The 26,251-nt window shown below is 41.0% G+C and overlaps 1 protein-coding gene across 1 annotated transcript in view; it reads left to right on the forward strand.

The window, feature by feature from the left end:
* The window catches only part of SORCS3 (sortilin related VPS10 domain containing receptor 3), a 275,609-nt gene that overhangs the window by 211,092 nt on the left and 38,266 nt on the right, over positions 1-26,251 (forward strand). Inside the window, exons 9-14 of the mRNA XM_069863574.1 lie at positions 674-853; positions 2,644-2,790; positions 4,024-4,126; positions 6,557-6,633; positions 6,740-6,831; positions 10,923-11,030. Of these exons, the coding sequence (XP_069719675.1) occupies positions 674-853; positions 2,644-2,790; positions 4,024-4,126; positions 6,557-6,633; positions 6,740-6,831; positions 10,923-11,030 (707 nt within the window). The remainder of the gene's footprint in view (positions 1-673; positions 854-2,643; positions 2,791-4,023; positions 4,127-6,556; positions 6,634-6,739; positions 6,832-10,922; positions 11,031-26,251) is intronic.

The raw sequence follows: 26,251 nt of genomic DNA on the forward strand, positions 1-26,251 counted from the left end.
GATATTAAAACTGAAAGGGGAAACCCTTGCTGGACTTTCATAACTTGGTCAGCAGCAGGAATCCAACAAAAGTTAATGGGTGGGTTACTTGATAAACTGTATATAGTGGGATAACAGATCTCAGACAAACTCTCAATAGAAAAGTATGTTATTAGGAATCACTGACAGCATTAGCTCAAACTGATCTCTGTACCTCAGCTTCAAATAAATGCAAACTCTCATTTTTTTTTTTAAACTGGTTCTTTACCAGTTGGAAGCATGAACCCAATAGTTCAGCATGTGGATGGAAATTGCCACTGCTTTTAGAGTGGTGCTATACCATGCTCAGTGACTGTGAGGACTCCAAGCTCTAAGGTTGTGAATCTTCCATGAGTGATGAAACTGACTTTCAAATTTATAAATAAAAAATGAATCTGGATGAAATTCCTTGAAGCTACCAAAAGTGAAGAAAGCAAAACCCCTTTGCCCAGCTGGTGATCATTAAAAAAAATGAAATGCACAAAAGTCACAATGGTGGTAATTTATTGGCTTGCTCTAACAGAAAATTGTTTAACATACCTATAATTCATGCTCCTTTCCCATTCTTTCATAAGTCATGGTAATTACTACATGTCCCAAAGAGCAATGAAATACAGAGATCCTCAGTAATAGGCCTTTTGTCTTCTTTAAACAGGACATGCATATTATCAGCACAGATGAGAATCAGGTGTTTGCAGCTGTTCAAGAGTGGAACCAGAACGATACGTATAACCTGTATATCTCGGACACCCGCGGGGTGTACTTCACCCTGGCCTTGGAAAATGTGAAAAGCAGCCGAGGACTGGAGGGGAATGTCATCATTGACCTTTATGAGGTATGTAGTAAAGGTTACCCTACAAAGAACAGCAACTGCTTGCTAGTTCAAGCAAGTGTGAATCTCTTACCACCCTTCCAGTATCTTCATTTGTTTTGGAGTCAACCCAGAGGCATTTATTGGATTTGGTTCTGAGAAAACTCTTCTGGGAATAGGTGCACTGCATTCTGCTATAGGTGAGACGAGTGATTACTTTCAAGTCAGTGACTGATTCGCCGTGTGGCATTTCTAAAAGGGAAAGGCATTATACTTATCCTAATGCAGGTGTCTAGAGAAGGACTCAAAATACCATTTTTCCCCTTGAACACCTAGAGACAACTGCTCACAGGCAGTTGTGGATTCCACCTTTGTGAGCACTGAACAGCTTATGAATTACAAGCAAAAGTTTTTAGGTAACAGCTGGATAACTTTTATCCTGAATTTTCATTCTTCTGTCAGGCCTTTCAGCCTTGGCCAACAACAGACTATTCAGAGCAGTTGTTTCAATTCCTGTTTTTTTCAGAGCATTCTAGTTTGGGTGTGTCTTAACTCCTTGGATGGAGTATCTGCTGAGGATCAGAGCTCAGTGCTTTGCCAGCAACAAACAACTAATTGGTAATACTTATACTAATAAATTAATAATAATTAGTAATTTATCAATATTAAGTAATTGCAGACTGATTTGAGAAAGTTCTATTGTTATGTGGAGAAATGTGTTTGCAGTTACATGTAGAAACTAGGATTGTACATTTATTTATTTCAGCAAGAATAATGCCCATTTAACAATTTCGTTATAAAAATCCAGGTGGCTTAAGGCAAAGAGAGAAAACTCAAAAATAATGCATGGATCAGTATAAAGGATGGGTTTTACATTTTATTTTCACCAATTTAAATATACTTTTCTGTCTCTGAAAAAAGATTTATTTCTTTATTGTGATGAATCAACTAAAATAAACAGGTGTCATCTCCCATTCCTTGGCAAACTCTGTATTCCCCAACCGTGTATCAGACCCTTTACTGATAAATGTTGATAGAGATTTTCAGAGTCCTTCAAAGGGCAGTGTTGCTCAGGGGCCTTCGGAGTAGGATTCGCATCTTGGCTTTTGCCAGGAAGTTTTGGATTTGCAGCAAGTTCCTTCTTCCAGTCTCACTTTCACAGCCGTGCAACAGAGACGAGACTCAACACAAAATCTTCCTGTGGACTTTTTGACAGAACCATATTCTGCTGGACTGGCTTCTGCTGTCAAAAATCAAAACAGTTGGAACAACTGGGTTGATTTTGACAGAGCCTGGGAGTGGAAGGAAAGTGAAGAAATCAAGTTTGCAAAACATCGTGTTTCAGCACATTCAGGATTTGGATCTTTTTATTTTTTGTAAAACTGAAAAGAAGACCGAAAGGAAAAGATCCCATGCTGCTTCTGATGTGACCTGCTCTCTTCCATGTTATGGCAGTTTGGGGAGGGAGTTGGGAGGACCATACCCTGAGGCTTACAGATGTCTTGTGTGACTTTTTGCGTGCTGTATCTTCAAGCCCATCTTCAAGCCTATCTGCAAACACTCAAGGAAATCCAGAAGTGCGCAGTTTCCCAGGGATTTGCTCTGGGAACACCTTTGGTTTTTAATTTCAGAGAAAAGAAGGCAGAAGGCACAATCTGTGCAGGCATCATCAAGTTGTACTTGTAATGCATTCACATTCTTTGAAGGCTGTATTGAGATGACGATATTGCTTTTTCAGAGACCTTCTGCTCAAATGGGCCTTGCTCTTGGCCTGTTCTTCCAATATATTTTTCATCTCTCTCCATTTTTCCTAGGTAGCAGGGATCAAAGGCATATTCCTGGCAAACAAGAAGATAGATGACCAAATCAAGACTTTCATTACCTTCAACAAGGGCAGAGACTGGCGTTTACTGGAGGCACCAGACACCAATTTAAGAGGGGATCCTGTAGTTTGCCAGCTGGTGAGTGGTTGACCTTTTCCAAAGCACAACTGACAGTTGTTATTCAGAGCTGCTTATTTAAGTCACCAGGTTAACAGAACTTCCAGTGCAGCTGGGTCAGAGGGATTCTTGCCAGCAGAGAACTGCAGGGTCCAGCTGCTCCAAAACAGGGCACAGTTTACAGACAAGAACTTCAGGGTTGGATTTCTGCCATGATTCAACAACAGTCAGTGAACAACCATTTATATAATAGGCTGTAGCCCTTGTGTTTCAAAGGAATCGTATTTCTCTGGAGTTTCACTGGTTAATATCTCTCCCTGTCTTTTTCTTCTTGACATGCTGGGTGCTAAGCAAGTTAAGATTTCTTTTTGTGTAGGTTCATAGAGTTTAAGGGAAAATTCTGACCATCTATCACAGTTTAGCCCCACCCAGCTAAATTTCAGCAGCTCAAACTGTGCAGTTGAACCTCCAAAATCCCTTCCCCGCCACACACCCTGCAGGAAGAGGGGAGAGGAGAGGGAAAAGCCTTGCATGTTGGAAACTAAAACTACAGCTTAATTAAATGAGAACAGCAATAGTAATATTGGAAATAATTAGAAAGTAATAAAATATATACCAATATATGAGATCACGCCCCCACTCCACCCCTTGATATCTGTATGCCACCACAAACGGTGCAGAGGAGACACGAGGGAATGGATCCATGGCTAGGAAGGGACTGGACTCAAGAACTGGATTCAGGAATACATGGTTAAGTATAAGCATTTTTGCATATCAATGCCCCGTGTTACCACTTTTAGAGAAGAAAACTGTGTCAAAAAACATGCAGTTTATATTCAGAGAATGAAGTTACTTACACCAACTGAGTTAGTTACAAAACTGACTAATTTAGCTCAAGCCACAACACTGTCTTTCTTTATGTTTTTCGTGGAACTTAAGTCAAAATAAGAAACCTTCTAGGAAATGTAGATCAGATTGTTGATAAAAAGAAATGCAGATGTGCTTGCTTATAATGCAGTGTTCCTAAATTTCTTGCTCTCAGCTACTCTTATGGTGCTTATTCACAAAATGAACATACACTGCTATTTGTCACAGTGCTAAGAACAGAGAGGCCATTTAAAATGATCTTTAAGAACCCTTCTAACCCAAACCATTCTATGATTCTATGGTCTGTGTGCAGTTGCAAAGGGTTCCTATGATATTTAACTTGTTGCATATTAAAACTTCTGCCTTTTGTTTGTTACCTGTCAACAGCCCTTTTGCTCATTACACTTACATCTGCAACTCTCAGAGAATCCGTATACTTCAGGAAGCATTTCCAGCAAAGAGACAGCTCCTGGGCTGCTGGTGGCAACAGGTAAGAACAAAAGTGCTTCTCACCTTTCACTCATGCCTCATTGGGGTCCTGAAGTATATGAGATGCTTCCTGTTGGTGTAAAAGCTTTTGCTCTGTTTCAGCAAGTGCTGCGCTAGTTCACATTAACTCCCATTTGCTGTGGGCTAGGAGAAGGCATGTGGCCCCTGACTTCAAAAAAGATAATGCCTGTCAAATATCTGTTGCTCTGAAATAATCCATACACAGGTCTAAGCCCACACCTGCAAGGAATCATTGCCAGCTCTTCTCACTTGACATCATTACATCAACTAAGGTAGGTGTCCACCCATTTGCTGGAGTTACCATGAATCAGAATGGAGTTATGCTCCTGAGAGATATCAATACATTTCACCTTTTGAGTAGCAAGCACAGAGTAGTCCCAAAGCCTGTTGGGTGAAGCCTGGACTCCATGAATGTCTTTCTTGTGCGTGACACCTACTTTCAACACTACATTGCTCCAAGACTAGCAGCACTTCATCAACACTGTACAGGCTATTGTTATTGCTGTTCTGAAAAATAGTGTTTTGGCAGGTTGTGTTGTTTTTATGGTGACCTAATACAATGCTTCTTGTTGGCAATGGCTGACCCAGTGTAATTAATCTCACAACCCTTACAGGCTCTGTGTGCTCACAGCATACAACCTGATCAGGATGGATGGATCTACCAACCACACCCAGAACTCCCACAGCTCTGTTATCTCCTTTATCTTGTTCAGCCTAGCAGTGGCTTGTAAGTGTCATGGTAGCATATTGCCTGTATGAATTTACACTGTTTCTTCCAGCTATTTCCATTATCATATCCTTCTGTGCTTCCATGTGTCTCTCAGACTAAGCCAGAGCCTGAAAGACAGGTTCCCTTCATGACATTTATATCTCAACAAGGGAAACACCATGTGATTCCGAGCTCACTGATCCAGGCCAAAGGGGGTGAGATAATTTGGTTTAAAGCTCCAGATCTTCCTCTGCGTATCCAAGTGAAGTCATTGCTCCTGGCAGATCATTCTTACTAGATGGATGCTTAGGAACAAGCCCTAGTCGTGATGCTGTGGTTGCAGAGCCTTTATTCTTTAACCTTTTAGAAAGCAAACAGAGGCAGCAGGACAGTGAGGTTCTCAGCATTGATCTAAATTGTTTGTAAATGAGGTTCTTTCAAGCTGCCAATGCATGGGATGAATGCTTTCCCAGCCTAACAATTAACCTTTAAAAGGCGGAATACAATTTCTGCCTTACTGCTTTGTACAATAAAAAGCGTAACCTTTTGGGAATATGCACATCTGTTTCCACTAACTGATTTTACAACAACAGGAATGTCTCACCATGTTGGTGATTGTGTTCCAGGATAAGCATTGCAACTTATTGTCATCGGCATTATCTGCTCAAACTGTGTGTCTTATTCTTTGATTTACAGTGTTACATTTCTGGCAGAGATGGGAAACCTGAATTCTTGATGTGTGGGCAGAGATAAGGTTTTTGCAAAGGGAGAAATAATGTTTTAGTATCTAACTTTACAGATGCCAAATCCTCTTTGCTTGTTTGTGAGTTCATTACATTTGGTGGGATTTGGATCCAGCTGAAAGAAACTAGATAGGAAGAATAAAGAAAAGAACGAAACAGTTTTACACAGAAAAACAGACAGATAGAAGTGATAGCAACAGAGTCTTATCTTTGTACTCTCTTGCCTTGCCACAAGCTGGAAATCCATGTTTGGAAAGCTGGATTTCCAGTTTTGTTATTTAAAATATGATGATATGAAACTTACACTTCTGCTTTTATGTTAGTTTCTAATTCTTGAAGACTTCAGCTCATGATTGCTCACTGGCCCAAGCAGACCTTTGGACTGACACAGTACATTTATCCTCGTGAACCTGGATGCCCCTACAGACTGTCCTTCTACACGGTTGCCCACATCAGGTTTTTCTGATACCTTAATCTAAAGTAGTTGGTCACTCTCACTGGTGTCAGGGAAGGAGATGAGGTAGATGGACAGTGTGACATTTCCTACATCCTGAGCACTGATGGAAAAAAAATTTCTTGAATTGTCCTGCCTCCTTGAGCCAGAATTTTTATTTTTTGAAAGAACGTTGTCACAACAATGTGGCTAGTTGGATTCCATGATGGCGATAGGAATGCGTGAACTCACATCTGGATTTTAATTTGTCATTTTTCAGTATTAAATGTCAGAAAGTCAATTAACATTTTCATTATTGTGTTTTTATTATACTCTTGCTGATGCTGTAGATATGTAAGAGTGAAACCTCTCCGCAAAAATATTTGTTGTCCCTTCCTTCCATGGAAACTACAACTATATATGGTTGCAGTTCATGTTAAAGCTTTTCTTTGCGTTACTTTAATGTGTGACACATCCATTCCCTAATGCTTGATGAAGGCAGATTATCTGATGCTTGTCTTGCAGGCAATATTGGCTCTGAGCTTTCCTACAATGATGTTGGTGTGTTCATCTCTTCTGATGGTGGAAATTCCTGGAGACAGGTATGTTTTGCAGAGCAATGGAAAGCATGGAGCCCTTTGCTATTATGGTTGTTCCGAGCCTTCCATTCCCTGTGGAGCACTCATGCGATACCTGATTTATTTGCAGATCTTCGAGGAGGAGTACAACGTGTGGTTTCTGGACTGGGGAGGGGCACTAGTGGCCATGAAACACACGTCAGTGCCCATCAGGCACATGTGGTAAGGAAACTTGTTACTTTGAGGTTTCCTGATAGGTATAAGCTGAAAATGGTGCTAACATCTCTTGGGTCTCCTGGTCAACATCTGCTAGCATCTACAAAACAAGATAATTCTTATCTGCATTTTACTATCACTTTGATTTGTTGATTAATATAATGATTATCGTACCATTTTATAGAGTGGCTGTACATAACAACACACATATATGAATTACTCTTTTCACTAGTCATGTACTTTGTGGCTTCGTGTGGGGTTTCGTTCCCACAGGCAAATATATACTGAGTAAGAACTCTCAGGTATTTCTGAGGTTGTGTGTTCCTTGACTCTGCTTTTTTTTTTTGTAGAATTTGTCTGGTAAGACAGATAAAGGGAGAGAATGGAGAGGGCAGTAGGTCTTGAGAAGGACCATAGGGATATGTTAATGTCACTGTCTCCTATAGGATTCCGCTATCAATTTCCAGATATGCAGTGGTGGTAACTGAAAAGTTGGTGATGGAATAGAGCAAAAATTATTTCTCAGTTGAAGATACTATTTTGCTATAAATGTGTTATAACTATCTAATGCTAAAGTTAATGATCAAAACTATCCTCTCCTTAGCCTTTGTCGCTATCACTCGTGCACCAGCTAAGCAGTGGAGAGGCATTTTGAAGTACAGAATTTACCTTATTTACAGAAAATGCATGTATTGACATCACCTATAGTCTTTAGCCTTGAGTTGAACAGGGGCATGGCTAATGGACTGACCACCCAAATGGTAATGTTATTTAGAAGTGAATTAGAAATAATCTTCAGAGACAAGTTTTATCTTCCCATGTGCAAACTTGAATCATCTCTCAGCTTGATGGTGCTAAGCAGGTATCTATCTCATGCTCTTTATGCAGAGCAGGAAATATGTCCTTCAGTCAAACAGAAGAAGAAAGCAATAGTGTTTGGCAGCAGTTATGAGGTGTTAATGTCTCCTTTACCTCAGTCATTATTGTACAAAATCCTTCAGTTAAATTACTGTCATTCAGAATCTGGAGACCCGAAGACTTTTTCAATATGAATAGCTTCTGGACTTTATATTCCAAAGCTCATAGATAACTCTGGGATGAGTGCAACATAGATTTCTATTAAAGTTGAAATATGTTGCATTTGAGCAGATTTCTTTACTGCCTAATCTAAGGAAATGACTGCTTTCGTTTAGGTGTGATAGTGGATTGTTAGCCGTATAATGTATTGGCTCATCACAGAATCACAGAATCACAGAATAACCAGGTTGGAAGAGACCCACCGGATCATCGAGTCCAACCGTTCCTATCAAAATTCCAAGGCTTTTTAATTTTTCTAGGATCTTCTTGAGACAGGGAGAAGAATTGTTTTCTAGGAGGTCCGTGCCTCCATGTGGGATTACAGCAACTAATTATATCCTAAATGAGGGTTACGATTTTTCTCTTGCTCTCCCATATTCAGAAAACAGGGTTTGTTTTATCATAAACAAACTTGTTGCATTCATAACACGATATCTATATTTGTACTGAGTCAGGGCCAGCATTTGGACAATGCCCTCAGACACATGGTGTGTATATTGGGTTTGTCCTATGCAGGGACAGGAGCTGGACTTGATGAACTTTGCTGGTCCTTTCCAACTCAGGACATTCTATGATTCTATGAAGTATAAGCCAAGGCAAGAGAAGCATGTTTAACCAAGGGGTAGGTGTCACCAGCAGTAGGTACATCGGGCTCTGGCAAATTGAGCTCTGGAAGAATGAAAGGTGAGTCACTTACTGAAGGAGCCAGGTGTCATGTATTAACCGTTTATAATTGTAGTCTTCAACCCAGGTGCAAGTGTTTTGTGTCTCACCTTGTGAAGGCTCTTCAGACATAAAAGCCACATTATATACAAGTGCCTGGACTTAGATGTTGGGAAAGTTTTGTCACAGATTGACTTTACATAGGAGCTGAGAGCCTAGTTCATCTTTATCTGCTTTGCAAAGATTCCTTTCAGATGTTCTCCCTCTCCATGAAGTCTCATGAAATGACACGTGCAGTACTGTAAGTGCTCTACCCACTCGGTTAAACGAGTAGTGATTTAAAGCTGTTATTAATAAACTCTATGAGGTTTCCTCCAAAATTGTACCCTTAGGGACTTTGGAATTTGTTTCATATTGCCTCAGTAGGCACCTGTTTTATGGGCAGGCATGGAATAGTTTTAAGAGTACATATATATCTATTAGTTCTCAGGCTAAGATATAGTACAATAAGTTGCATCCTAGGGAAAAGAGGGGCAGGTAATTGAAAAACCAAGAGAACTTTAGCTAAGTTAATGAAGCATGCTGTTCCTCAGAAATTGAAATACTATTTAGATAGATAAGCATGCAAGCAGAACAGCATACAAATGCACAGGTGTATGGGAAGATACATACATTTAAATAAATAGATTTGGGGCAGATAAGCTTTATGTAAGCTGTTGTACTGCCAGCTTTCTGTCTTTGGCCTATAGTCATCTTCCTGTTCTAGCAGATGTACATTGTGAGTTGCGTGAAATTGTTTTACTAGGTAGTGTGAGAGGCAGATACTGAGGGAATGGTGATTGCAAGCCTTGGCTTTCCACACTGGAGATCAGAGGCTGGTGTGACGCATTGTTTGTAATACGTATTACACTGGCCCCCTGGTCCTTTGGTGGCATCTCAGTGTTCTGGATGCTACCTGGTTGGAGTGAGGAGGATTCAGTTCCCACCAAGACCCTCTCACACAAATCCAGGTGCTCAGATGCACGTGCAGACACACATGCAATCATCTCCCTCAAACTGTCCTCAACTGTACATTAAGACAAACTTCTTTTTTATGCTTGCTTTAAAATGAGGAGTGTTTCTGCTATTTAAAGGAGTTTGTGCCATGATTGTCTCTTTGCTAATATCCATTGAGAGTAATGTGTCAGCTTTCACAGCCCAAGCACCTCACAGAATCACAGAGAACTCTCCAATGACTCTGTTGGGAGAGGATCGGATAATTTACAACCAATAAACCTGTGAGCTTCTTTCTTCTTCCTTTCCTGGTATAGCATGGAGCTGAAAATCTGAAAGTCACACAGGAGCATGGCCAGGCAGGGCTGTGGCAGAGCTGGTGCTCACATGGTTTCTGTGGGGCTCCTGAGACACGGATGGGGTGGGGAAAGACCACGAGGGAGGCTGGGAAGGGGAACACTAAGACAGAGGCCACCAGAGTCCTGACCCAGGAGTGTGATCAGACTGTCCATTCATTTACTTCTTTGTAGTTGTCAGAGAGAGAGAGAGAGAGAGAGGCTGCTGGGGTGTAGCTGAGAGCAGGGTTTGCTAACCCTCTCCTGCTAAAATAAAAGCCTGTTGTACTAGCTCTGCTTCAACCAAGACTCTGTCATCTGGGTTAGGATGCACAAGCTCTTTGATAAAAAGAGAAAGTAAGGCTCACAGTGGTTGTGGGTAGGGACAATTGATCAAAAGCCACTGAATTACCCTGGCTTGTCACTGACAGCGTGAACACTTTCAGCCTCTAGGAAGTGCAATGCTTTAATTTTAACCAGCATACAACTCTGCTTTACAACTGTAACAGTCAAAGAGCACCCAAACTAACCCCTGTCTGTGGCTCAGTTTGGCCTCCTTCCTCCACCTCTCTGTAAAATGTTGACCACCTCTGAGATGGCATGCAAAGAAATATTAGTAGGGCTGGAGAGACTGTAACTAATGCTATTATGGCATTGATAACATGAATGAGTCAAAACGTCCCACGGTCTTGACAGCAATTTTCATTTATTAGGCCAGGATGGCTTATATGCGGTGCTATTGCAGATCCAGAAACAGGACTTGACAATGCCACTTGATCCCTTGAGGACTGATGTACAACTGGGTCAAGTATATCCATGTCCTTATTTGCAGAGATTATACTTTCTAAGGCTTTGATCCTTTGAAGTACACCAAGAGCATGAATTAGTGGGCTGGGATATGGCAAAGCTTGGTGCTTGTCTATCAATCTAAGCTGCTGGAGCTTGCAGACCTTAGCAAACCTTTAATTGCTGCAGTTGCTCTAGAGTAAGTCTTCTTATGTGTATAAATCTTGTCTGCTTCTATCCCAGGGTGAGTTTTGATGAGGGAAGATCCTGGAGTAAATACAGTTTCACATCAACACCACTTTTTGTGGATGGATCCCTTGTAGACCCTGGCATAGAGACCCAGATAATGACGTAAGTATAGCAGCTCTTAACTTTTTTAAAATGTGATGGCAGAAGGGGTGCATGGAGATCCCCAAGTGTGTGGTGAGCCTTGTGGCGTGCAGTGCAGCATTGTGTAGCTACACATGAAGTGTTGCATGAAGGCATAGTGCCCTTTTGTGGATTTTGCTGATGGTCACAAACCCAGGTGGAGTGGCCGCGCATCATGTGGCAAACACATAATGGAGATAAACTGATCACAGTAGTGGTAGGAGGTATAACAAGGAGAGATGGTCGCAAGGTGTAATTTGGAATTTCACATAGGACAGTAGGTAAATCTGCTTCTCTGGGGAGTGGAGTAGCCCTGGTCATGTTACAGAGAAGTGGTGGTATCACCATCCCTGCAAGTTTTCAAGCCTTTTCTAGATGAAGCCACATGTTCTCTGATCCGTAGTTGGTGACAGTCTGTTTTGAAGTAAGAGCTTGGAGTAGTGACATCCAGAGGTCCCTTATAAATACTGCAGAGATTGTATTCCTTGGATCTTATGGCCCAGGGACTGAAGAGCTCTTCAGAGGCCAGAGATCTGTATGGTTGCATTTAATGTCAATTCAGTGCTTGCTCCAGTTGTGCAGCTTGACTGTGTTTTGAGATTGCTGCTGGGTATGAGTATCCCCAAACCTCATTGCTTGCTGTCTTCATTATGGGCTGTACATCTGCTTTTAGCTCAAGCTAAAGGTGTTATCAGTGTGCATATGCTGAGCTGAGCTGAGTTCAGAATAGCGTTCCTGGTCTGGGCTACCGTGTCCTGTAATCCACTCGTACCGTGGAAGGAAGAGCCTGGGCTGACGCTGAGGGTGCTCAGACCTTCCTCCTCCCAAGAGTGCTGAAGCATTGGGTAACACTGGTGGAATTGGCCTAAGAACAGACCAGGATCTGAGTTTAACAACCAGGGGAGTGAGGGAACTTTTTAAGATCAAATGCATCCTCAAAGAGTCATCCAACTGGTTGTGCAAAGCTTGGGGATTCTGAACAAAGCAGGGGCTAGATGCACTGCCTTTGGTGCTTGCAGAGATGCCTTCTTACCCGTGTCTTCTCTGAGATGGCTGGAACAGCTTTCTGAAAAGGATCAGAAGTGACATGAAGGAGTGCCTTTGTTTAATCTGATCAGATGCTGTTGCAGAATTCCAACTCAGGGGCAGGAGATGTACACTAAATTTCACTTTGCAGTAAGTCTGCTTTTCCTGCTTTCTGTACCAGAAGTTCCTGCAGAACTTCACTACTTGCAAGAGAAGAGAGAATCAAGCCGTTTTCTTCTAGGCTTCAGTTTTGTGCCACCTTATGTGGCAGAAATGCGTAGGTGGATGTCATTGCAGGTGTCACAGAGAGTGACAGACTGAGAGTCAACTGCTGGGCATGCTTGTTGTCACTTTCTGAAGAAGCTTGGATCAGATAATAGTTCTGTGTCTTGGGCATTTCTGCTAGTCATTTGAATTTTTTCTAGCTGGCTTGTGTTCTTATGCCTTTCAAAAACCAGACCTACGTCAGCCACACAGAAACAGAAGTGACTACGTGGTGAGGAGTGGTCTGTATTGGAGCTGAGCTCACCTTAGCTGCCAGAAAAGGGCTGGGGGGGTCAATTATTTTCTGTCAAAGGGTCATTTGAGCTGGCTTCTTTGTCGTCCATGCCATGACTTAAGTGTGTTGGTGTTGTAGTCTTTAGGAGCATCAGGAAGATGTAGCCAAATCCTGTTTGACCCATCTTTATCTCCTGTGCTAAAGTGCCTTAGGAAGGCTGGGCTAAGTAATTATAATTATCCTTGTGCCGTAAAGCATAGGGGCAGTAAACTTAGTTTTTTTTCCCAAACAGTGCTGGGGCAGAATGAGGCAACTTCCATGTCTGTCGCAGGCAGCTGTTGAGATTTTATTAGAGAAGAAGTGCTGATTAGGTTGCTAGTTTTTCCTTTACTCTGTAACCACACTTAGGCTTTTCTTCATAAAAGTGGAGTATATGTCTGTGTAGAAGAATATATTTGTGCATCTGCTACCTTGCTGTCTGCAAATATTGCCTTTAATTTTGAAAAGAGCAAAACGTAACAGCATATGCTATACCTGTGAGCTTTTCACAAGAATGCTGTGAGCATCCTGGTGGGGATATACCAATCCCCAGCAAAAGATTAGAGCCTGCATTCTGTTCATGCTCTGCATTTTTCTCCAAATGCAGCGATAATGTGTCACTTTCTGTGTTGGTTAATATGGTGTTTTTCTGTGAAGTTCTTTGTGCAATGCGCAATGCGTGTTGCTTTCCAACCACACACACACACAGGCAGAGAGACAGATCTGGGCTCAAATAAATCCGCACTTCAGCACCTTCATTGAAATCAATGGAGCTAATCAGTTTCAACTAGCTGTGGATTTGGCCCATTTACTTTATAAATCAATGCAGTTTTCTTTTGAGATGAAAGATGCATTTTAAATCTAAGGTTATTGTTAGTTATATCTGTGTAGTCTTCTGATAGAGAATGTAGGAAGTGAGTTATCTTGCTGAATATTCTGTATCAGCTTTGTTGAGAGCTGCCTTTTTCTTTTAAAATCTTTGCAGGCATATTATTATTATCGCTGTTGTTATTGGTATTGTTTTTATTATTACTGTCATCATTACCAATTTTTAAAACTATTCTTAATAGTCTGTAAAAGCCGTATAAAGAGATGTCACATAATATTTGCCATGAATGTTTAGAGAAATTCCTATCCACAGTGTTTAAGGAACTGAGAAGGAAAGAGCCCATTTATAAGCTGATATGCAAACCATTTCTATGCAGATCACTTAGATATTTCTCACAATGACAATTTTGGTGGACTAATCTGTAAAGGCAGTGCAGGACCATGCTGAGCTTGTGGAGGCTTTGGCTGAGAAGAGAACAATGCCTTTCTATTGCTACTGGCCAGCCTCTGATCTGAGATCACACGTGGTGGTTGGAAGTACCTAGAATCTGTGTTTGCAGGTAGAAATACCAATGATTTCAAGAAGCTGATGAGAAAAAGGGCAGCAGTTATGGATTAGTATCCCCCAGCTGACGATGGGACCAATGGGAGCACTTAGAGTAGAAGCAGGGCTGAGGCAGGGACATCAAGACTGAGTTCATATTTCTGTACCACCAACTGGGATAGATTAGTGACTCTCAGAGATTTGTCTTTCATCCTGGAAAATGCAAAATATTTTGTCTAGTGGTCTCAGCTGATGACCGTTAGGGAAAATGTCTTCCATTGATTTGCATCAAATTGGTTAGTGTTCAACTACTTCTAAAAAATAATATTGTGAAGGGAATTTGTACTAAATAGTCATTATACTCCAACTGTTATTAACATATTGCATTATTGACAGTATTTTTATAATATTATCTTATTAAAATCAGTAGAAGACTATTATTACCAAACTTCATTTTGTGGCACATCCTGTAAGAGGCTCTCTGGGCTGTAGGAAGCAGGAACAGTTTTAGCACATACTGCTTCATGGCTGCTATGTGAGCAGTTGCACTGTCTGTCAGTATTTTATGAGCCTACTAGGCTTTTTGGATCTTCTGTGCTTTATGCTATGTCTACATTTCCTAAGGCAGTTCTGAAGAACTTGGCAGTGTGGTGAAATCTCTAGACTTGCATGTAGGGGCATTACATGATTCTAAATATCTTAGTGTATTTTGAATTGAGAGCTGCTTTAGTGGAGAATTGGACAAGATGTCTTGCAGAGGTCTGTTACAACCTAAATTATTCTACGATTTTATTATTTAGTATGGCTATAAGACTGTAAGAATGAATTATTTCCTTACAAGCATAGCTGAGCAGGCTCTGCTAAGGAGTTTTGTGACACGTGACACACAGGGAAGTACCACAAGACTGTGAGAGCTGGTCAGACTTGGAGCTACTGCCTGACCAAGGTGGATTCACTCTCCCTTTCTCCATTTCTGGCTGATCATCTCCTTCTGCAGTCCTTTTAGATGGTGTTTTGACACTCATCAGAAAAGACGTTCAGTTCCTTAGAACCACAGCACCTTGCAGTGTTTGGTGTAGGTGTGAGGAAAGCAGTTATAGAAAAAAAAGCGTCATTTAGGAAAATAATTCAAATGCATAAGGATGATGGATTAGGCATGTTCTTCGGTGGCTTAATGAGCGCCAAGAAAGCACTAGTCTTTTTTACATCTACAATTTTTTAACTTCTGTACTGTAGCCCTCACTGGTGATTAGCGTATCTTGTAGAGATTTCACGTTCTAATGGGTCAAATCTAACATTTCTGTGTTGACAAGCCATAGGCACAGCGTGTTTCCTGCCTGAGTTTGTCCACTGGGGGAAAGGAATCAGACTGTATTCCCCTTCTAGTTTATTATGGTGTTTCCAAACAGAAGCAGCGTTTGCTCTAGAGAGTTGCTAGTCTGTACCATTCAAATCAGAGACGATGTTTTTGTGGGTCCAGAGAAGGCCTTTACATTGTTCCAGCTCTGATTCATAATTATTACCCCTGTCACTTCATCTCCTGTGCTAAGCACCTCTCCAAACCTACATAAAGAGAAATAACCTTTTTGCTTCACAGCCCTGCAAAGCTTTGCTATAATTTTAGTAGACTCATACATGTGTGTGTGCAGACACTCATTTATAGATGGGATCATTAAGTTTGTCTATGCTGATAAATACATATTTATGTAGACACAGCCACGTGTGTGTATATAAATATATATGTGTTTCTATGAGTGTATACTTAATGATCCATATACATCTGTGAATGCATCATTGAGCATTAATGTTTTCGTTGAGAGGATTTAATACAGGCTAGTCTGCTAACATTGCTGTGACTGCTACCCTTGGCTGTGTGTATGTTAGAAGATGTTCCTGGTTGTAAATTAATAGATTATGAGTCCTGGCCCTTTCTAACACCTTCTTGTTTACAGGGCCATGCAGCTTTACCAGAGATGAATTGGGGCATTTTTTTTTCTGAGAGACCAGTAGAATTACCAGCAATCTGTCACTGAGTGGCAGAAGAGTGGGGCAGAATGAATAAGTAATTGAGGAATGTTGGAAAAGGTGAGATGGATGCCAGGAGAGATTTGAAGTGAGAAGGAGAGCATTAGGAGCATGGGCCATACTGAGTCAGAACAGAGGTCCCTCTAGCTCAGTTCATTGATTAAACAGTGACAAATAGAGGATGCTAAATATATATATTTATATAAAAATCTGATACCCAGTTACACTTTTTTTTTATTTACAGATATTTGCAAATAAAGGACTTCCTTGGCCAAATATAATATTTTCTGTATTTCCAAGACATTAATGATTTTTTCTCTTTTTTACATTTTTTCCCCCTAAATCCCTTTACAAATTTAGCAGCCACATTATTGTGTGGCCAGGAGTTCCATGAGTTAATTCTTATTCTGAAGAACCAATTGACTTGTGGAAGACATCAGCAAAGTATGTACAGGTATGAAGGCAACGTGGACAAATTCTGATTAGCACTCAGCGTAGATTCAACAGATTGAGTTTGAAAGAGGGGCAACAGCTCCCACGTCCAAGCTCCCACTGAGTTCAAAATTATGTGGGACCCAACAGTAATTTTCCTGTCACTTTCTGATAAGGTGATTATCATCTCTCCTCTTTAAGCAAGGCAACATTCACTGACTTCTGCTCAAGTCTTGCTGTCGCATTTAAAAGCTGAAAAAGGAAAGAAAATCACAAGCTGACACAACGTCCTTGAAAGATTCTGTCCCTTTGCTTAGGGGTAGGGAGCTACAGATCTGCCACCTGGGTGGTTGTACTGAGAAAAGTGAAAACAGAGAGGTGATAGCAAATGATGCCTTTGCTGGGCTGTGGTTGGGGAGATGACCTTCATGCTGCTGGGGCAGCTTTTGCTCCATAGCTGGTACCCCTGCTAGCAATCTCAGCAAATGAGAGAAGAGGTGAGTGGATGGCAGGAGCTGAAGAGATTGTTTTTCCTAGAAGTAGTTGAGGCTCTTGTCCAACACGCATAAAGAAAAAATACAGACACAGTGTTCTTCAATTCCTGTGGCCCAGCAGAAGCCTTCAAACTCTCCTGCCGTAAATCTGGTCTGTTTTCACTTTGTTCTGCCTGAGAAAAAGAGAAAGAAGCTGTCTGGAAAAAAAAAAAAATACATTTTTTTCTTCTGCAATTGCTTCTGCTGAGCTCAACAGGGGATTTGTTAAAAAAGGAACGTGAAGGAAAGATTTCACCAGAGTTCCATAGAGAGCTAAACCCAGCTTGCAGCTTCCAATGCAGAAAACAACAGAAGGGGTCATGCATGTAGGTGGTTGTGGTGAAGGATTCTGAACTTTGTTGTTATTTACCTTCGATTCTCTTGGGAACCAGTGCTGACGAGCCAGCCTATACCTACTCTCAGGCCTAGCAAAACTGGCTTTTTTTTCGGAAATTGGAAGGCACCTTTTAAAAGTTGATTTATCCAAGTTGCATAGGTACTATTAGATACATAGAAAGGACTGGTAGGCTTTAATTGTTGTCCCCATTGTGGTTTTATCTTGCATTTCAGTTTTCCTTTTTTTTTTTATGTTTATTGCTATGTCTGCTTGCAGTGTGATGGGCTTTATTATTGGTTATGCATTTTACTGCAGGGCTCTGATGTGTCCTTGTGAGTTCATTGCACTGTTCTCACTCCTGGGGCCGTGCAAACTGCAGTGCGTAAACCTATATAAGGACTCTTCAAAATAGGATCCATGAAATTAAAATCTGTGAACACAATGGCTGCACACAGAAAGAAAAATAAAATTTAGAACGTGATCGGAGAACAAAAATCACAAGTATAATTATTAAGTTAGGAAACCAAAATGATTGAGAAGATATTGACATTTGCTATAGTGAGCTGCATTCCTCTGTCATCTGATCTAATTTAAAAACCTTCTGGAAGTAATGAATAGCTGGGACTTTGTGAAAAAACAATCAATCTGCTAATGCCATCAAGTGATTTTACAATGGACAAGAAAATGTGTGTTATAGGAATTCCCATTTTATCCCAGTAGATGATCAGTTTATACCCTGGAGTAAGACAGTTGATTACCCATATCATTATTTTCATTTGGAAGAGTTAAAAACATTATTAACTGTCATAGATTAATCAGTGTCACTTCATCCTCCCATCTCCCTTCCTGCCAGAGGAGCAGTCTATTCGTTAGCTTTTGGATTGCTGCATGAATTCACCTAAACAGTCCTCAGAGGCACGATATTGATTGTGCTGCTGATACTTGCAGTATGAGCTGAGGTATTTCTGTGGCACCTGAACAGACAAATCAGGTAATGAGTGCATCTGCTTAGAGTAACCTTTCTCAAAGAGCATAGTGTGATTTACTGGGACTTAGGAAGAAGATGTCTGTGACCTGAGATTATTTCCCAGCAGTTGTGCCACGTACTCAGAAGATTCCTGGTAGAAGCCATGGCACATGGAGAAAGCACTGGGCTGTGTAGCATGCATTGTCTTTCTGGGACAAAACTTACTCTTAGTGGAGCCAGGTGCTATTTATGGACATAAGATCAAATATTATGCTAAAGAATCATAGAATCACTAGGTTGGAAAAGACCTTTGAGATCATCAAGCCCAACTGTATCTGTCCACTAATAAATCATATCTCTAAGCATTTCATCTACCCATCTTTTAAATACCTCCAGGGATGGTGACTCAACCACCTTCCTGGGCAGCCTGTTCCAGTGCTTGATAACTGTTTCAGTGAAGAAATTTTTCCTAATGTCCAGCCTGAACTTCCCCTGGTGCAGCTGGAGGCCATTCCCTCTCATCCTATCACCTATCACTTGGGTAAAGAAAATCATTAATTGTGTTCTGCAGGTGAGATTGAGGCAGAATAAGGTGTTTTCCCACAACCAGTTACTCAGGCTGACTGTCATGGACAGAGCTTGGCAGATGAGTACCCCACTATGCAGGCTTTTCCCATTCCTTAGGGGGAAGAAGATGCTGAGTCACGTCTGTAATGCTTAGACGAGGTGGATGAAGTGGCAAACGTGTGCAGGGAGGAGGACTAGAAAAAGGTGTGCTGGCTGGAGGTTTTCATTCACTAACAGGGCCTTACAGAATGAGCAATAGACTGATGCACAATTTCTTTTCCCTACATAAATGTATAGGGTTTGCCTGATGACAGTCCAGTCCAGATATTCTCATCTAGAGGATAATGTGCTTTGTGTCTTGTGCTTTAAGGTCAGGATGGATGAATTATAGGTACTATGTTGTCCTCCTGCTAGCAGGTGGGCTAGGATGTACAAAGCCTGGAGTGGGGTGCTATGCACACATACGTTCCTTAGAGTCTTTCAGCTTTGCATTAGAACAAGACATGCAATATCCTGGTGCTCTGATCCCACCAGCCCTCTGAGATACCATAGGGCCTCAGCACCTTTTCAGCTCTGCCTGGGCCTGATCCTGCACAGGGCAGAGGCTGGTACAGCACAGCAGCCTTTCTGGGAGCTGCAATGCTCAGCGCTGGGTTGGGTGCAGAGTTCACACTAACAGATTGTTCATCGTTGGAGTGCAGTGAATGCTAGAGAACAGATATCTAGAGCATCCATACTGTAACTGGATAGACAGCTTGTCACATCATTGCTCAGCCGGGCACAGATCCCATCCCCTCTTCTTAGCCTTCTACTTTCTGATACCCTGTGCCTGGCAAAGCTCATCACTCTGTTCTACCACGAACTGGAGCTTGCATATTCTGAGGAGCAGCTTCCACATTTGTGTTGGACATTCCTTGCTGGAAATCCATTGATTCATAGAGTGAAAGATTGAAGTGACTGAACATGAGGCATTAACCAGCTTCTGGCAAAGGGGCAGCACCTGTCTCCATTGTCAGACCTCATATTGGAGGAAACACTCAGATTGCTGATACCTGCTGGCAAGTTCTCTAGAAAAGGGAGGCAACTTCTTTAGGTTTCAAAGCTGTCATAAACTGGTTGTCTTTCATGATTACTTCGAAGAAGACAGAGAACGCTTCTGAAAAACAATATTAAAAATTAATGTGCTTTCCCATCCCCCTTCCCAGGTGTCTCATGCTCCCTTTCATGTTGCTGGGATTTCTTTTGAAGCAATTGTCATGTAAAGCGGTTTGGGAACATTGGCAATAAATTTTTTAGAGGCCAGATCTCAAAAGGTTTGGTTTGTCATTGAGTACGTTCTTATTTTGGTAGCACTTCGTATTGTTATATTTTTTAAAAAAGAAAAAACCTCCTGATTTCCCCCCTTGCCTTATGCAGTATTTGTGCAGCTAATGGAGAACTCAAGCCCAAACTACAGGGCTGCTTCTAAATTATATGTTCTGCAGATTACTTACTAATAGCACTTGGCATTACTTGCTAACTGAAGGATCATGCTGTACCATTTCATTTGCAGTGGCTTTTCTCTTCTGCTGGCACTTTAAAGGAGGTGCCCATTGAGCTGCTGAATAATCCCAAGTCTCATTTCCAAAGCTGAGGGAAAAGGTTCTGTCATGATTGTTCTGCAGGATTTTTATTTCAAGATTTTGCTTTTTCCCCTATATTCACAGAAATTCTCCCCCTGCCTCGTCTCCACTCTCCCACCTGACCTGGAATCTGGCAATGATGCAGCTTCCCTTGGCTAGTTCCACGTGGATTGCTAGTCAGTGAATCTGTCCAATACTCTGAATTTCTTTTCTGTGGAAAATCTCTATGTCATGACATTCAGATTCCCTTGGAAGTGGGAATAAACTGCTTCCTTCACATTTCATCTGCCTGAGAAATTCTGTGGAATTCTTGTTTGACCCTTCCCCTTGGGAATTGGAACACAGACCAAGATTTTCTGGAACAAATTTGTCACCATGCAGGCTGCTGTTGGCAGTTTCTTGGTAGTTTCACTGCTGTTGTTTCTCTCCCTCTGAACAGCAGCAGTAGAATGAAGCCTTACATCTGAAATGGTCTGTGGGAATTATACTAATCTACACCAGCCGAAAATATTGATCTAAATGGATAGTATATTTTATTTGGAAGAAAATGTACCTCTTGTTTCTAGAAAAATACTTCTGTTTTTCTTGCTCTCTTCCTATTCATAGACAGAAATACAGCAGCTCTGAATCATCACACTGTTGCCCTCAGGCTACCGCTCTTAGGTAACAGGTCAGCCAAAAGCAACTAAATTAAAACCTACAAAGCAGCTCTTAATGACCATATTTATTGTTTGGGAAAAAAATTAAACAGTGCGCTTTTGTTGGCAATTGCCTGCTTTTCCAGTTTCATATTTCATCTTTTATGTTTCCTTTGTTTCTAGTCTCTTGCTCCCTGCATTGTCTTGCTACTCATGAGACAGCATAATTCTCACTCTCCTTCCTCCACTCTCCCTAATTGATGATCTGTGTCTCTCACAATTAGGTTCTACTTCCTTGTCTCAATCCCTTACCATCTAATTTCCATGTAACTAGTGACCTCCTTTAATGCTAATTCCATCTAAACCCTAATAAAAAACAATCGGGTGTTTACACAGCCCATTTGGTTTTCTCTGAAGTCATAATTTACATTTAATTCATGAGGAAATAACTCATGTCTTACTCTCCATTCGCAAAGCTTAACCCTGCCAGCACAGCTTGCCACAGTTCCATTCTTGCTTGTGTGTTTTGGCTGTGACAGCTGAGCACATAGGAGCTAATCTTGCTTTAATGCTACTTTCTTACATACCTTCAGATCCAGATTTCATAACAGGCTCTTTTTTTTGTGTGTAAAATTGTCAGCATTTTCTTTTATTGTCTCAAAAGCTATAAATGTCAATAAGTGATGAAGGTCCATATATATATACCTCGTCCTTCTGTTAAGCGATGGACTGAGCCAGGATCTCTAGGATAGACTCACCATTTTCCCAGGTTAATGTAGGATCAGTGTACCCTGGCTAGCAGAGAGAAAAATCAAAATGAAATCAAGGCAATTATGGAAGTGAGAGAACCTTGTACAGGGACACAGTCAATTCTCAGCTAGAGCTAATATAGTTGACTGGATCTTGACTCTTCGTGCTAGGTCATTCCCTCATGTCTGGTCTATGTTACCCAGCACTCTGGATCTGAGGAGACAGCAGTGACCAGTTTGTATTGCCTCCATGTGTTCATGCCATGCTGATGCTGAACTGGTCCATTCTGCAGTGTGGAGCCCTGGGGTATAAAGTACAACAGCCAACATCAAACCTCAACTCAGATCTGGGTAGGTTTCTTAGATCCATCTCGCTGCTGGCTGGTTGCCTGAATAGGTCTTGCAGAAGAGCTTTATTCTTCAAGTTTGCCAAGAGCCACAGGAGTCAAAATGCAGAGCTTAGACATATGGAAGCTTTACCTGGCAACTGCTCAGGTCCACAGCTATGCAGCATGCCCAAAAGTCGAGTGGTTTTATTGTTCACAAGAGCAGACCAGCCAAATTTTTAATAGCTCTGGTCGTTGACTTTTGTACTGCTAGGTCCAAGCTGTTGCTGCATGGACCTACCCTGGTGACTATGAGTTAGCTCATCTGGTACCTATCCAAACTATTTGTAGACAGGAACCCTCTGGTCTGTGCTATGCTGCTGTATTGAGGGTGTCGTTGATAATGTTCAGCTCATGAAACCTCATTGTGGGTATTTGCTGGCAAGGGAGGTTCATCTTGGATACCTGGTCAGCAGTTAAAATTGCAGCATTACGAATATGTGCTTATATTTGTTGGACATCGGAGAGAGAATGAGCACCCTCAGTTGTGGTGGATTAACCACTCAGTGCTGCTGTAGCTGTGATTGCTCAGACCTGAGGCTCCCCCTGGTTTTGCTGAGAAAACTTCATCCCCTCCAGGAGACTAGAAAAAAGAAAAAACAACGCACACTTGTTTTCGTGCCAGAAGATGGTTCTTCCAGATTGTGCTTCCTAGCGCATCTTGGGTTCACCGTATAAATAACTAGTTCTGGCACTACCTGTTAGAGGCACAGATGTAAATAAAGAGGGATTTTAACTGACATCAGATAGAAATCCTTTTCTATATTCCCACAATGAAAGTCCAGATCCAGGTCAGCTAAGCATTTACTGATTTGGGTGATTTTACTATTGGGGATTTTACTGCCTGCTGAGACAATTCCTTTGAGACCATTTTTTATTCACAGTAAGGGGGGGAGCAAGGTTGGATTCAGACTTTCCTAAATTAAACAGTCTCTTTCTGATGACACTGCAATTAGCTTTTCTTTCAGTATTATCAGTTAAAGTATATATTTGGCTCTCTTTCTGTCTAGTTTTCTGTTGATTCATCCATCTATCTGCTTGTGTAGTTAATCTCAAAAGGTGCTGTCTATTAAATGTATTATATTTTCTGCTTTTATTTTATTTTTAGATATCCAAAATGCTTAAAACTTAAACAGTCTATTCTGTAGGGCGTGACTTCAGAGGTGCTCAGGGTACTTTGTGTGAAGCAAAATGAGGTACCTGTTATTCTTTCTCACCTTGTTGATGTCCAGTGAAGGAAAAAATGCTTCAGAAAGGAGGGTACATTTGACCTTTTGTGTAGTTAAGATGACTTTATCAGTTGCTTCCTTCCTTTGTGTCTTCAGTCATCTATCTCACTGGTGGACACAGCTGAGAATAGGAGGTTTACCAGAGACTTTGACTATTATCTCCCATTATGTGCAAAGGATCTAGGCTGACTAGTGAAGATAGAAGTCCTCTGTCTATATCCAGACCAGACCAGCCAAGTACAGACAGCTTCAATGTATATTTACTCCGTATAATGTTCTGGCAGTATACTTCAGAAATTATAGAAAAGGTCTTGACTTAGGAGTGAGAAGGCAATTCCATGCTTGGGCAGCTTGTCTGAATCCCTGCCATCAGGGATAGATCCAGATGGATACAGCTGGTGCCTCTCCTGTGAGCAACGTAGGAGCTATCACTTGAGAAGATCTATTTCTTATACCCTAGGCAGGGACAGGGATTGAATCCATGGAGCAGAGGTGGATGAGTTGTTATCTCATGATCCTTAATTCATTCTGTTGACCTGTCAGGAATGAGCAATACTGAATTCCATGAAAGGCACAACCATCAACAATGCAGGGGTTAAGGCAAAAGCAATGCAATCTGACAAGAGAATGTTGTATAAATGTAAAAAGCTTTTTAAATAGTTTCTGTACAAGGTTACCCAGTCAGTATATCCCACTTTTTTAGTTACTGTATATTTTAAAAATTAATGAAATATATAATTATAGGAGGATTAGCAGTGACCTTTTCCAAAAAGGACTCCATAATAGATCTGTAAACGTTTCAGAATTGTTTTCTGGGTTCCTAATATTTTCCTGCAAGTTAGTAGCATCCAGCCCTGACAATAAAAGCCTTGCCTTGTTTCTCCAAAGAAGAGATTGGGAAGCATTTTCTGATTTCCTAGCTATATTTTCACTGTGAGTTGTGCATAGACCCAGTTGAGAACATGCTGTCCTATTAGCCAATATTTTATGTTGAGTTTTAACTGCTTACTCTGAGGGGCAGAACAAAATCTATCCCATCTAAAGCCTGTAAATTACCATTCCATGGCTTAGGTTGGAGAACATTTGTTAAATTGAGCTTAGTCAAAAAACTGATTGTGTCTAAATGCTGTCTGGGCTCTTGTATTTATTGCCTCTCAAGGACGTCTAGATCAGACTACTTAAATGGAAAACATGAAAACATACTTTTTGCATTGGCTTCCCAGAGATGGACTTTGAAAACCCAGCTCTCTTCTTTTGTCTTCTATCCTTGCAAGAAGCAATTAAGAGCTTTCAGTTGGACCATGGTAGACAAAGTTACTGAGGCAAAATTCATAGTACTTTATATCCAATACCCCCCTGTATCTTCTTGATAATTTAGCTATATTTATTAAAAAGTCTATCTTCCTAATTTAGTGAGCAGACAAAGTAAATGAGAAACAAAGGTACATGTGAATTGGAGAAGATAAAGTGACAATATCTTCAAAGCAATGTGAGAATTCACCAGCTGAGAAGGGAAAAATAAACTCCCAGCAGTCTCTTTTTCCATCTCTTTCCTTGGGACTTGTTTCATCCAGCCATACTGGATGCAGAAATCCAGATGTGCGTATTTGAGCACTTAATGCTAAGTTCTGTTTGATAGCTGAGTACTAGCACTTTTAAGACATTGCAGCTCTTTGCTCTCTACCCAACTGTCTCTGTTGGCAGAGGTCATATGCATGCACTTTAGTCACTGTAGGAATATATCTAGCCATGTAGTTCATAAACTGATGAAATCAGGCTTCAGCTGCATCACCTGATTTTGCTGAGCTGGGTTTGTTCCCTGTGATGGTTTGTTTAGCCCATTTTTAATACCACAAAAGTTGAGGGATTTCTTCACTTCCCAAGGAAAGCTGTTTGAGAGTCCAGTGGAACCCCACAGATAACATTCTTTTCCATTCTTTATTTCTGCTTACTCTCATAAAAGTTTCAGATGCAGAACAAAGTCAACTTAAAATGTATTATAACCTTCATCATGTTGGCTGGTCAATGAGAAAGTCCTGTAGGTGTCTGGGTTGCATTTATTATTGGTGAGCAGAACTCACAGGGTGCAGTTACTTGTTAGCTGATCTGCATATGAGCAAGTCTTATCTCTGAAGGCTGCACTGCAGTGGTTGACCAGGCTTGAGAAGGTTTTTATTAGCAAGGGGTGGAGGCAAGTTACTACTTCAGGAATTAGATGACCCAGAAGAAAACATCCCTCTCTGTTCTTGCTCCTCTAATTACATTTAGTGTAGTATTGTTTCCATCTAAATTATAGCAATTATATACAAAGATCTTCTTTGAAATCATTTAATTAAAGAGTAGCTAGTGCTCTGTGCTTTTGGAATGCTAATATATTGCCTTTCGCTTAGGAAACTTTGTTTTTTTCCATTAATTATCATAAGAAGAATTTCAATGGCAGAAGGGTTTTTTAGCTTGTTTGAATACATTTAAAAAGAAGTGGTTCTGACAATTTTTGTAAAGCACAAAGAAGCCTTTTGCTGTCTTGATGGACAGTTAGCTAGGGATCAGTCTGAGGAACAATGTTTTCCTTGAGGTGCATTGGCTGCTGAAGTGTTGAATTTCTCCAGACCTGTTATCTTCTGTGGTTGGGGAAGTATTTGTGTTTGATTATGTTCTCCCCTACTCTTGCTATGTTTTCTGTGTAATAGACACTCAGGTCAGTCCTGAACTGGTATAAATCTGCTGTACTAAATGATTTCTGCCTGCTGAGTTGCTGTTTTGCAGGAATGACATTTCAGTC

Source organism: Phaenicophaeus curvirostris, chromosome 9 (genome assembly GCF_032191515.1).
Source record: "Phaenicophaeus curvirostris isolate KB17595 chromosome 9, BPBGC_Pcur_1.0, whole genome shotgun sequence".
Taxonomy (NCBI): domain Eukaryota; kingdom Metazoa; phylum Chordata; class Aves; order Cuculiformes; family Cuculidae; genus Phaenicophaeus; species Phaenicophaeus curvirostris.